This window comes from Conger conger, chromosome 16 (genome assembly GCF_963514075.1).
Source record: "Conger conger chromosome 16, fConCon1.1, whole genome shotgun sequence".
Lineage (NCBI taxonomy): Eukaryota > Metazoa > Chordata > Actinopteri > Anguilliformes > Congridae > Conger > Conger conger.
The window spans coordinates 39,733,928-39,748,059 of NC_083775.1; the positions used below are offsets into that span (position 1 = coordinate 39,733,928).

Below are 14,132 nucleotides of genomic sequence, written 5' to 3' on the forward strand. Positions count from 1 at the left end.
CACCCTGCGGCTCTCCAGGAACAGGGTTGCCGACCCGACTTAGAACATAGTACCTTTGGTATCAGACCACCCAATTATTATTATTATTTTTAAAGTATTGGAACAGAGTATTTAAATAAATAAAAGTAAATAACACTTAATACTTAATATTGGCGGCACGGATGGTGCAGTGGGTAGCACTGCTGCCTCACAGCACGGAGGTCCTGGGTTTGAATCCCTGTCGGTTGGGTCCTATCTGTGCGGAGTTTGCATGTTCTCCCCGTTTGCTTGGGTTTCCTCCGGGTACTCTGGTTTCCTCCCACAGTCCAAAGACATGGAGGTTAGGCTGATTGGAGAGTCTAAATTGCCCATAGGTATGAATATGTGAGTGAATGGTGCTCTGCGATGGACTGGTGACCTGTCTAGGGTGTAATCCTGCCTTTCACCCAATGTATGCTGGAATAGGCTCCAGCCCCCATGCGACCCTGTTCAGGATAAGCAGGTTAGGATAATGAATGAATTAATAATGTTTATTATGGCAACTGAATCCATCATTAGGTCTCCATTCCACTGCACTAATATTGCACATGGAATTCATATACATAATAATGTTAATTCAGTATTACATTATTAATACTGTATTGTTTTCATAATTCACAATTTATTTTAGTGACTTAATTATGCTGTTGAGGAAATGGGAATATGCACAATATACACACTTATATACACCTACCAATTTATTTTTAACTTGGAAAAAGGTTTTGTGTACATATCTGAAAATGAATGAACGGTACACCATTCCTGAAGCCATTGAAGTACGCAGGTGTTGTATATACTGTATGTATGTAATCTGAATCTGTTATTCCAAATCATATTTCTTGATGTTCTTGATCATCCTAAACATTTGCTTTAGTTGTTCACCTATTTATTTTAATCGTACATCCACATTTAGGCACCAAGCATGCACTGATATCCACTTATGTGAGTGCATGCATACAAGTTTTGGCCAATGAATAGGGCTGACACGAAGACATCAGGGACGCAGCCAATGGTAGTGGTCAGTACATAACCTTACAACATACAGTTAGATGCCATATTAGATGCAAGAGGGAAATAGACAATGCAGAAGCAAATGGGTTGGGGGATATAATTTAATAATATAATAATTAATAAAATAATAGTAATAATAAAATAATCTACACCTTTAGATTTAGCATAGGTACAGCTAGTAACCAAGCAAAATGCATTAGGTGAGACAAGGTGCATCGTAAATAGGTGCACGGAGTCTGCGGAGGACGACGCTCATCGACTCTGCGGTCCTGACTGTCGTGTCCTGACGCTCATTTCACCACTGGAGGGCGCAGTAGACAAAAGTCCTTTAAAATTATAAATACATTTTTAAGTAGTATTTATTTATTTGTGTGTTTGTTTGTTATTTACAAGGCATTTATTAAAATACTTTTTATGCAGTCTATGGGTCTAACACAGGCATAGTACGGTTTTTCTCTAAACTAAATTCCTAGTGGCAAGCATTCTCTTCCCAATGTCTCAATCTGTCGTAACTCGACCATACCGGAACTCTTTAGTTTCTATACAGCTTAACGAATGACCGGAACTATCTATTGGAACAAATAATACGAGTCTTCTTTATCCTTTACGCGTTTCCAACTGGCTTGTCTCTATGACAACATCGTTGTTTTAGCCACAAAACGGTGATCTAACGTGCTGGTAGTACAAATAGCTATTATCTAACTAATTCAACCGGCATAGCCAGATCATTAATTAGCTAAGGGAAACGGCCAGGTGTGTAACGACAATCATTTAAGATACTATTAGTTATCAGGTCAACTACTATTGTGATGCACCATATGTGCTATTACTCGCTAACATTAGCATTCGTTATCATGTCAACAGGAATTATTGAGCAGTTAGCTACAAGTACCCCCATAGCTAACTTTAGCTTGTTAGCGTAAACTTGTGTGAGCTAGCTTGCTAACTAACATTATAGTTCATAGTTTTTTTTTTTTCAACAGGATTATTTGGCCTGACATGAGGGAATACACTGCTTAGCTGGCTAACTTTGGTTAGCTAACGTGGTGGAAGAAGAGACCATGACAGTAAGAATTTTTATATTGGTTGATATTGGTGTTTCTGTCTGATTTATGCCTGTCCTCCGTTGTGATGTGTTGTGTAGCTAGTCATAAAGAAATCTTACCGCGAAGAATCCCTGACTTGTTTACATCCTGGGCTCAATCTGTACATAGTGCCATCATAGCGCGGAGTGATAACCCTAAAACTGGTTATTGTAGTGTCATATCATATCATATCATGATAGCCATCCCAGCACCACTCCATCATAACATGCCGGTGAGAATCCGTAGTTCCTAGGTTCATAAGAAAACCGATGTGAGCCTCGAGCATGTTTTTGGGTTAATGAACTGACTGCTCAATGATGCATAATAACAAGACCGCACCTTATTCCAGAATAACAGTGCTTCCACAGTCTGATTTTAGTGGATATGCCTCTGTGTCCACTTTTTGTTTTGTAGTCGATCATGAAGCATAAGTACATATTGCCTCTTTCCCCACAAGATCCATCGCAGCCAGTTAAAATGGTTCAGACACTAAATCATTGAGTGGATAATGAAATATTGGTAACTTTATAAACAGAGATTTAAGAATACACGAAGATTTATTTAAGCTGGGAGTGGTGCTGGCGTGTCTCATATTAAATAACCAGTTTTAGGCAGAAGGAAACTTTGGCAAGGTGGACCCAACAAAGTTTGTTAAGCATATAGATAGCATACTTACTTAACATAAGACTGTGTACCTGGTTCACTTTTGAACCATTATACACTTTAGGAAAGTATATTTAGGCTTGAAGTTCTTTGCAACTTTTAGTACATCAAGTATACTGAATTAACCTAGAGAATATTGAACTAGTAATAAGCCACTAGGGCTTATTGGGTGTTTAATTTACTTTTGAGTTTTATTGACTAAAAATTAGGCCAGTTTAGTCCCACAGTTGAAATCAGGTCAGTGCACCTGTACTTAAACTCCATGTGTAGCCTACAGTGGTGGTGTTATAAACGGATTGAGCAGGTTAATGACAAGTATGTTTTTTGTGTGCATCGTAGGTTTGATCTAAGTGCTGTGATGGCATATAACCTTTTTCCATCGATATGCAGTGCAGTCTGTGTGTATTTTTGACAATTCTGGCTCTGTACTCCAGCACATTGGATTTGAAATGAAACAATAAATGTGAGGTTAATGTGCAGACTGTCCCCTTTAATTTAAGGGCATTTGACATCCATATTGGGTGATGTGTGTAGGAATCACATCCTTTTCACACATAGACCCCCCCTCCCCCCCCGCCATTTTAGGGGACCAAAAGTAATTGGACGGTTGGCTTCTGAATAGTCAGGTGTATTCAACCGCTTCCTTAGTACAGGCATAAAAAGTTGATGTAAGAAGACATGTTTTATCTAGCTGTGATGTCTCCATCTTGTGGTGTCTCCATTTTTACATTATTGGCATTTGGCAGACGCTCTTATCCAGAGCGACGTACAGTTGATTAGCAGGAGACAATCCTCCCCTGGAGCAATGCAGGGTTAAGGGGCCTTGCTCAAGGGCCCAGCGACTGTGCGGATCTTATTGTGGCTACACCAGGATTCGAACCACCGACCTTACGTGTCCCAGTCATGTACCTTAACCACTACGCTACAGGCCCACCCATTTCTGTCCTCCTCTTTCCTCAGGTGTTTTCTGTGTGGGCTCTCTCCATCCCGCTGCCTGCAGTGCTGATCATAGCCGTCAGCTTCTACTTGCTAATGCTGGTGATCGCGCTCTGGTGTCGACATTGCTTCAAAGTAAGCCCCTTTGAAACCTTTACAAAAATGTTTTCATCATCAACAAGTGAACCTACACTCACAGAGCACTTTATTAGGGATTTAATAGACTTATTTTTTTGACATCTGCTGCTGTAGCCTATCCACGTAGAGTTATGATGCATTGTGTGTTCAGAGATGCTCTTCTGCATACCACTGTTGTAATGTGTGGTTATTGGCATTACTGTCACCTTCGTGTCAGCTTTGACCAATCTGGCCATTCTCCTCTGACATCTCTCATTAACAAGGCATTTCTGTCTACAGAACTGCTGCTCACTGGATTTTTTTGTTTGTTTTTTGCACCATTCTTTGGAAACTCTAGAGACTAGTGTGCGTGAAACTCCCTGGAGATCAGCAGTTTCTGAGATACTCAAACCACCCTGATTCCCACCAACAATCATTCCACAGTCAAAGTCACTTAGATCACATTTTTTACCCACTGCTGCCACACAATTGGCTGATTAGATAATCGGATAAATCAGCAGGTGTAATAAAATAAAAATGTTCCTAATAAAGTGCTCGGTGAGTGTATGCTCTAAAGTATATACTGTCTACACAGCTGGAAATATTTGCTAAAATGCGTTACTGTTGCGACGTTAGTGTTGCTGATGTCAGAAATCATACAAGGTTAGTGTTGCTGATGTCAGAAATCATACAAGGTTAGTGTTGCTGATGTCAGAAATCATACAAGGTTAGTGTTGCTGATGTCAGAAATCACACAAGGTTAGTGTTGCTGATGTCAGAAATCATACAAGGTTAGTGTTGCTGATGTCAGAAATCATACAAGGTTAGTGTTGCTGATGTCAGAAATCATACAAGGTTAGTGTTGCTGATGTCAGAAATCATACAAGGTTAGTGTTGCTGATGTCAGAAATCATACAAGGTTAGTGTTGCTGATGTCAGAAATCATACAAGGTTACATCAAACACTTTGACCCCAGTGCTTCACAAAAATATACATTTTGTATACATTTTTTTAGTCAGCTATAGTTTACATTAGGGGTGCATTAAAGGTCCACACGCCAGCAAGGACCTAAAACAATTTGAAAAGCGCATACTCTCTCTTCCTGGTTTTTAGTATCAAACGGCCACTTGTACAGTGGGGTCCAAAAGTCTGAGACGACGAGTGAAAATGCTTCTATTTTGCATTCTTTTCTAATTTACTAGAAACATAATACAAATTATATTATCAGGTTAAACATTTGAGTGAAAAGTTGAAATCTTGAAAATTTGAAAGTATGTGGGGGACATACCAAATACTAAGAATTTAGTATTTGGTATGTCCCCCTTTTGTTTTAATGGCAACGTGCACTCCAGCTGGGCGATGTGCACTCCAGCTGGGCGACGTGCACTCCAGCTGGGCGACGTGCACTCCAGCTGGGCGACGTGCACTCCACCTGGGCGACGTGCACTCCACCTGGGCGACGTGCACTCCAGCTGGGCGACGTGCACTCCAGCTGGGCGACGTGCACGGGAGCTGACATGGGCTCGTCCCGGTCCTTTTCTGTGCTTATTTCCATGGTAAATCATATCTGTGCAAAACTTATGATTCATGTTATCCCAGCATTATTTGACAATGTTCAAAAGAGCATCTTGTGGCTGAATGCTTGACTTTTGTCAGTCTTCAAGTGTCCCCATAAATGTTCAATGGGGTTGAGCTCAGGCGATTGTGGATTAGTGCAGTACTTGCTCTTTTTTTGGTCTTCAAGTAGTTTTGCAAAGCTTTGAAGTAACTTTCATTTGTGTAACATTTTTAAAAATCCTAAGACTTTCTGTTTATTTCCAGGACTATTAAAAAAAAACAAAAAAAAAAACAACTTTTTTTTAAAGATTTTCAATGTGGTCTCAGACTTTTGGGCCCTCATGTAACCTCTGGAGGCCAGCACTGCTTTGGGGTATAAGGTGAATAAGAATGTAACACTATGTGAGCAGATTCATGGATGCAAAAAAAAAAAAAAAAAAAGAAGCTGGTTACACCTTTATTTGCATTTACACTTGGTCAGGAATGCCTGACCTTTTCAACGGTAGGTCAGTAACCGCAGATTTTCTGGCTTCCACAGCCGTGCATTAGCTTACTGAACAGAACGTTCCTCCACAAAGGTTACAAAAAGTGTGAAAAGCCAGCACTCGCGAGCAGCAAATATTGCTTATGTTTAATTTTTCTTGAACAACAGGGGACTGTAATGTGTGCACAAAGCAGACACTGTGTACTGCGGTTCAAGAAAAATTACGAATGTTCTGCTGGTCGCGAGTGCTGGCTTTTTCGTTATCTTTGTGCCTTTCACAATCGGCTTTCAACTGGTCAGAGACGTCAGTTTGAAGCGACGTCAGTTACAGACGTGGCAGACGGGGAGAGGTGGACCCACAGGTCCATCGTTTATACCGTACGTCAGGCTCTCGGAAAGAAATACTTCGGCAAACGCGCTGATGCTTCCTTGCTGGCAAGGAGGCAAGGCTGGGAGTTCCTGACTTCCTCCAGCTCTGAGCAGGAGCGTTTAAGGGGTGGGCATGTCCTTAAAGGCAGCAGGCGTCAGGCGTGAGTGCTAAGACCAAAGAGGAGGGGAATAAGTGGTTGGACCCGTGAGCAGACGTGTTTTGCGCTCTCTGACGCGTGCCTGGTCCGCAGGCTCAGTGTTCCCCGTGGAGCTGTGATTGCTGCTCCAGCCTCCAGCCCGGGGAGTACTGCCTGGCCTGTGCAGAGTCCTGCGACTGCCAGCCTCCCTCCCTGCGCTCCTGTCTCAACCACACCTGCACCCCTCCCTCTGTGAGTACACCCCCACCTCCCCACAGACTGCACTGTACACCGATATGGACCAGGTGCCCGTTACATCAATCACTGACTATCCATGGGCTCGTGAAAAGCTTAGCAGCACCACCATGTTGTTCAGTTTGGAGCCAGAGACTGCGCAGTAGGGAGGCTGATGTGGCTCCTCCACTAAGCGTGTGAGAGAGAGTGACGTTACCTATCCCCTGATTCGTACAGCTGCCGCTGCATAAGCACGATTGGCTTGGTTTAATGTGACCACATTCATGCTGTCCGTGTCATCGCCTTCGCTGTCTCAGAATAGACGGCACATACGTGACAGGCATGTTGCCGTGTCAGTGCAGTGTGCCTGCCTGTACATGTGAAATACAGCCTTTCCCAGCTCTCCCTCCCCTCAGGCTCCAGCTCATCACACAGTTGTAGCTGTTAAGGTTGTGGGTTTGATTCATTACATTACATTACGACTTACAGTTGATTATACTCGGCAGGGGACAATCCCCCCTGGAGCAGTGTGGGTTAAGGGCCTTGCTCACGGGCCCAACAGCTGCCTGGATCGTATTGTGGCTACAGTGGGGCTTGAACCACCAACCTATCAGGTCCCGGTTAAGTATGTTAGCCACTAGGCTATGGGCTGACCCTTTCAGCAGACACTGACCCTGCCCCAGGAGTCCCACCCCGGTCCGAAGTGTGTTTGTGATAACGATGTTGGTGTTAATGACTGAGTGTGTTGGTGATATTGATGTTGCTGGTAATAAGTGAGTATGTTTGTGATAATGATGTTGCTGGTAATAAGTGAGTATGTTTGTGATAATGATGTTGCTGGTAATAAGTGAGTGTGTTTGTGATAATGATGTTGGTGTTAATAAGTGTGTTTGTGATAATGATGTTGGTGTTAATGACTGAGGGTGTTTGTGATAATGATGTTGGTGTTAATAAGTGTGTTTGTGATAATGATGTTGGTGTTAAGTGTGTTTGTGATAATGATGTTGGTGTTAATGACTGAGTGTTTGTGATAATGATGTTGGTGTTAATAAGTGTGTTTGTGATAATGATGTTGGTGTTAATGACTGAGGGTGTTTGTGATAATGATGTTGGTGTTAATAAGTGTGTTTGTGATAATGATGTTGGTGTTAAGTGTGTTTGTGATAATGATGTTGGTGTTAATGACTGAGGGTGTTTGTGATAATGATGTTGGTGTTAATGACTGAGGGTGTTTGTGATAATGATGTTGGTGGTAATGACTGAGTGTGTTTGTGATAATGATGTTGGTGGTAATCAGTGAGTTTGTTTGTGATAATGATGTTGGTGTTAATAACTGAGGGTGTTTGTGATAATGATGTTGGTGTTAATTACTGAGGGTGTTTGTGATAATGATGTTGGTGTTAATGACTAAGGGTGTTTGTGATAATGATGTTGGTGTTAATGACTAAGGGTGTTTGTGATAATGATGTTGGTGGTAATCAGTGAGTGTGTTTGTGATAATGATGTTGGTGTTAATGACTGAGTGTATTGGTGATAATGATGTTGATGTTAATAAGTGAGTGTTTGTGATAATGATGTTGGTTGTAATCAGTGAGTGTGTTTGTGATAATGATGTTGGTGTTAATGAGTGTGTTTGTGATAATCATGTTGGTGTTAATGACTGAGGGTGTTTGTGATAATGATGTTGGTGGTAATGACAGGGTGTTTGTGATAATGATGTTGGTGTTAATGACTGAGTGTATTGGTGATAATGATGTTGATGTTAATAAGTGAGTGTTTGTGATAATGATGTTGGTGGTAATCAGTGAGTGTGTTTGTGATAATGATGTTGGTGTTAATAAGTGAGTGTGTTTGTGATAATGATGTTGGTGTTAATGACTGAGGGTGTTTGTGATTATGATGTTGGTGGTAATGACTGAGGGTGTTTGTGATAATGATGTTGGTGTTAATGACTGAGTGTGTTGGTGATAATGATGTTGGTGGTAATCAGTGAGTGTGTTTGTGATAATGATGTTGGTGTTAATAAGTGAGTGTGTTTGTGATAATGATGTTGGTGTTAATGACTGAGGGTGTTTGTGATTATGATGTTGGTGTTAATAACTGAGGGTGTTTGTGATAATGATGTTGGTGTTAATGACTGAGGGTGTTTGTGATAATGATGTTGGTGTTAATGACTGAGTGTGTTGGTGATAATGATGTTGGTGGTAATGACTGAGTGTGTTTGTGATAATGATGTTGGTGGTAATGACTGAGTGTGTTTGTGATAATGATGTTGGTGGTAATCAGTGAGTGTGTTTGTGATAATGATGTTGGTGTTAATAACTGAGGGTGTTTGTGATAATGATGTTGGTGTTAATGACTGAGTGTGTTTGTGATAATGATGTTGGTGTTAATGACTGAGTGTGTTGGTGATAATGATGTTGGTGGTAATGACTGAGTGTGTTTGTGATAATGATGTTGGTGGTAATCACTGAGTTTGTTTGTGATAATGATGTTGGTGTTAATAAGTGAGGGTGTTTGTGATAATGATGTTGGTGTTAATGACTGAGGGTGTTTGTGATAATGATGTTGGTGTTAATGACTGAGGGTTTTTGTGATAATGATGTTGGTGTTAATAAGAGAGTGTGTTGGTGATGATGTTGGTGGTAATGAGTGTGTTGGTCATAATGATGTTGGTGGTAATGACTGAGTGTGTTGGTGGTAATGAATGTGTTCGTGATAATGATGTTGGTGGTAATGACTGAGTGTGTTTGTGATAATGATGTTGGTGTTAATGACTGAGGGTGTTTGTGATAATGATGTTGGTGTTAATAAGTGAGTGTGTTGGTGGTAATGAGTGTGTTGGTGATAATGATGTTGGTGGTAATGACTGAGTGTGTTTGTGATAATGATGTTGGTGGTAATGACTGAGTGTGTTTGTGATAATGATGTTGGTGTTAATGACTGAGTGTGTTGGTGATAATGATGTTGGTGTTAATGACTGAGTGTGTTTGTGATAATGATGTTGGTGTTAATGACTGAGTGTGTTTGTGATAATGATGCAGGTGGTCATGACTGAGTGTGTTGGTGATTATGATGTTGGTGTTAATGAGTGTGTTGGTGATAATGATGTTGGTGTTAATGAGTTTGTTTGTGATAATGATGTTGGTGGTAATGACTGAGTGTGTTTGTGATAATGATGTTGGTGGTAATGACTGAGTGTGTTGGTGATAATGATGTTGGTGGTAATGAGTGTGTTGGTGATAATGATGTTGGTGGTAATGAGTGGTGTTCTTGCTGTGCTGGGCTGCACGTGGCTGTTCTGCTTCACCGCACCCTCCATCGACCCACAATCCCCCTCTCCTTCCTCCCGCAGTGCGCCATGTGGGACTGCGCTTGCACCTGCCAGCCACCCGACTGCGAGTCCATCAACTGCCTCTGCTTCGAGATCAAGTTCAGATAGAGCGGGCTGGCTGCTGGACTCCAACGCCAAGGAGAGGAAACACAGCACATACAGACTGGCTCACACACATGAAACAGCACATACAGACTGGCTCACACACATGAAACAGCACATACAGACTGGCTCACACACATGAAACAGCACATACAGACTGGCTCACACACATGAAACAGCACATACAGACTGGCTCACACACATGAAACAGCATGTACAGACTGGCTCAGACACACATGAATAGCAATTGGTGACCCAGAAACATTTGCTTGATCCCTGTAACCAAGCAGTTACACATTTGTCTCGTAATGTCAAGCTGAAAATGCCACAGACCACTGCAGCAAATGCCTCCTGTCTGTTCCAGACCCACCGCCTGTGTCTGTGCATTATGTGGCAGTTCACCATGTATAATGCAGCCAAACCAGCTGAACATGTTCTGTAGTTGAATATCAACTAGATGAATATCATAGTTTCCCCAAACGGTATTGATGCCTTAATTCAGGGGTGTCAAACTGCAGTCCTGAAGAGCTGCAGTGTCTGCTGGTTTTCACTGTGTTTCAGCACCATTTCTTTGTTTCAGTCATAGATTGGCTGAACAGTCCACACATCCTGTTCTCAAGGCCTTGATTGGCTGTTGACCTGCAGACACTGCGGCACTACATTACAGTACAGGCATGTAGCAGACGCTCTTATCCAGAGTGACGTACAACGAAGTGCAATCCGGCAGACACTGCGGCCCTCCAGGACTGGAGTTAAACCTGCAGACACTGCGGCCCTCCAGGACTGGAGTTAGACCTGCAGACACTGCAGCCCTCCAGGACTGGAGTTAAACCTGCAGACACTGCGGCTCTCCAGGACTGGAGTTAAACCTGCAGACACTGCGGCCCTCCAGGACTGGAGTTAAACCTGCAGACACTGCGGCCCCCAACATGAAATCTTATTGTTTACAATTAAACATTGCATACGTCCTCAAAGCAACTTCTGTATGCACACATTCCTTCGGAACAACATGGCTTTACAGCGTCAGCTGCAGTTTGTGGTTCTGAAGGGTAAAGGCTACAGGTCATATTCAAGACCAGAAATGTCTGTTCATACAGTTCAGACGAAATGAGATTTTTAAAACTTGTTCTACAGGTCACTGTTTACAAGTGCAATTCAAAATTGACACCAGTGTCTCCCAGAGCTGTTCAATATTTTGTAAATATCTGTCCTTTTGACAAATGTACGGCGGTTGTTTTGACTGGCAATGCTTTTCCTACGGAACTATTTGAAAAATGTTGAAACACATGAGCTCAAGGTCTTAGTAATTAATGACAGAATTACTGTACGACACGTGGTCTTTAACAGCACAGCTGTCCACAGCCTTAAGAATCGTATGAGTGTACCCACAAAATTACTAGAGTCCGTAATTCTAGCTTCATCCCAGCATTTACATGATATCAGTTTTTATGTACAAGTATGATATGACTTTGAACGCCTTGTGAGAATTTTTTATTCAAATAAAAAAAAAAATTTTTATACACTGCCCGTTTTTTTTTTTTTTCCATCTACTTCTTTTCAGAATTAATTTACTATCAGACCACTGGTGCTGGGTGTCTCCCGTTCTAAATGTGAAGGCCAATCAGAAAGTGCCGTCCCCATGGTGCATGGAGGTCAGAGGTCGAGTGGTAGAGTTCAGGTCTAGACGTATGCGAGTACGCAAATAGCTTTGACAGCATTTTCAGATTCTGTTGACCCTGAGCGATTCCTTGGTAATATAACAAACACATTGACCACACCACTTTAATACAAATACATCTTTTTACATGTAAGAGTTTGAGATCTTTGACCACTGAGATCTTCATACATGAGCAATTGAAAAAAGAAAAGAAAATCAGGGCACTCCTGGTTTAATTGTCTGTTATAATTAATCTGTATGTGTGGTACAGAGTATAGGGTACAGAGTTAAAAATGAGACCTTTCTGCAAATTGTAAAGCAAGATTGCTTTTTATTTTCATTCTTCACTGTTTATAAGTTAGAAAAAAAAGGAAAAGGGCCCTGTGCAAAAGTTTGGGAACCCTTTTGGTTTGCTCTTTGTTGCTTTTTAAAAAGATGATTCCTAAGGCCCAGACCCAGGTGATTTACTTGTTAGGGCTTCAATGAGTCAGGTGAGTATAATTCCAGGGCTGAACTTTTTATTCTGAAGTAACTCCATGGCTTCTAAACTGCAGTGGCTGTTCTGTCTGGTGTTAACAACTATGGGTTCCTCAATACAGTTGTCCCAAGGATTTCAGAATGAAGATGGTTTATTTCCACCAAGAAGGAGAAGGCTACATAAACAAACTACCTACACTCCCCTCCAAATGTATTGGAACAGCAAGGTCAATTCCTTTGTGTTTGCTTTACACTGAAGACAATTGAGTTTTTAGGTGAGCAAAAGTATTGGAACATGTGATTGACAGGTGTTTCTTGTTGCCGAAATATGTCCTGTTAGATTGATTGGTTGAACAATAAATAGTTCTGAATGTCTACTCTTGGTTTTAGCCTTGGGTTTTGACTGTGAAGACTGCATTTCTGTTAGAAAATATAAACCAACATGAAGACCAGGGACCTGTCTTTGGGAGAAAATCAAGCCATTTTGAAGCTTATAAAGAGGGGAAATCGATCATTTCAGATAGCAACAACTGTACAACAACTTGGAATGTGTTTGAAAATACTTTTGCTCACCAAAGAAATGGGTGGTCTGATACCAAAGGTGCTATGTTCTGCGTAGTTTAACACATCTAGGTGTAAATACCAGGAAATCAAAGCTTTGTTTTGTGTTCATCTTTTTTTATCTCAACTCCAAATTTATTCAGTATATAGCAAAAACAGAAAATTGGCCTTGCTGTTCCAATATTTTTGAGGGGACTGTATTTCCACTGTAAGAAACATTATTATAAGATGGAAGATAAATGGAATAGCTGAAGTCTGATTGACCGAGAAAGATTTCAGAGAGAATGGCTGAAGACCTGGTGAGAAATGCCCACACATCACTGCAAAAGAGCAGCAAACACAGGTCTAGCTGTTCACAGGACAACAATACAACATACTTTAAATAACATGGCAGAGTTGCCAGAACAAACCACCTCAACAAAAAATGAACCTTCTAAAGTATGCAAAAGAAAACATTGAGAAGCCTGAAGTCTTTTGGAACAATGTGCTTTGGACTGACAAAATCTAAATTGGAAGGTATGTTTGGACAAAAAAGGGTGAAGCCTTTGTAGAGAAGAACACGTTGCCGACTGTGAAGCATGGAAATGGCTCTATTATGCCATTATCTATTTTGTGGGAGCTGGTAGCACAGGAAATATACGAGTGGAAGGAAGAATGGATTCCACCAAATATGAAGAAATTCTAGTGGCTAATGTTTAAAGGTCAGTCCAGATATTGCTGTTGATGAGAGGTGTTCTGCCAGGAAGAATGGTGGAAAAAATTCCAAAAGCAAGAATTGAAATACTCTTAGCTGGCTACAGGAAGTGTTTAAATTGCCTGTAATCCACTTAGATGGATCATTACTGAAGTAGATCATTACTGAAGTAGTTTGGCTGAAGTGACTAGCTCAAGGGTACATATGAACCAAACCTTCAACCTCCAAGCTACTAGCCCAGACCACTAAACCATTGTACCACACAGCCTCTTCATTGTTAAGTGCTCCACATTCCAGTGTGAGTATAGGACCATAAATATGTTCAGATGTGGCTTGTTATCACAAGGATGTTATCTGGTGATTGTGGTGATGGTGCTACCGTTGATGAGGATCAGGCCTGGTAGAGGTGCTGGGGTTTCAGAATGCATAGGAGGAATACATACGGAGAAGGGGGTATTACGACATTGAGACAAACATAAAATATTTCAGCTGTGACCTTTGCGATCCAATCCCTCTGACCCTGCCCCATCTAGAAAAGGTCAATAAAAGGTCAGGATTCCTCGCAGAAAGTTACAGTGCACAGATTGTATTACTCTGGTCACAGCAACGGTTATCTCAGGCAATGCCATTCCCGACGTGACGAGAACTGCTGTGTGTTTAACTACGTGACCAACACCTGTTTGAGTCCAAACCCGT

General features: G+C 41.5%; 1 protein-coding gene across 1 annotated transcript; it reads left to right on the forward strand.

The window, feature by feature from the left end:
• Positions 1-1,647: 1,647 nt before the first annotated feature.
• si:ch211-198p11.6 (uncharacterized) lies at positions 1,648-11,567 on the forward strand. The gene is made up of 5 exons (XM_061225353.1): positions 1,648-1,782; positions 2,013-2,096; positions 3,738-3,848; positions 6,492-6,629; positions 9,967-11,567. Exons 2-5 carry the CDS (start codon positions 2,091-2,093, stop codon positions 10,051-10,053), a joined length of 342 nt encoding a protein of 113 aa, XP_061081337.1. The 5' UTR covers positions 1,648-1,782; positions 2,013-2,090; the 3' UTR covers positions 10,054-11,567.
• Positions 11,568-14,132: the final 2,565 nt, after the last annotated feature.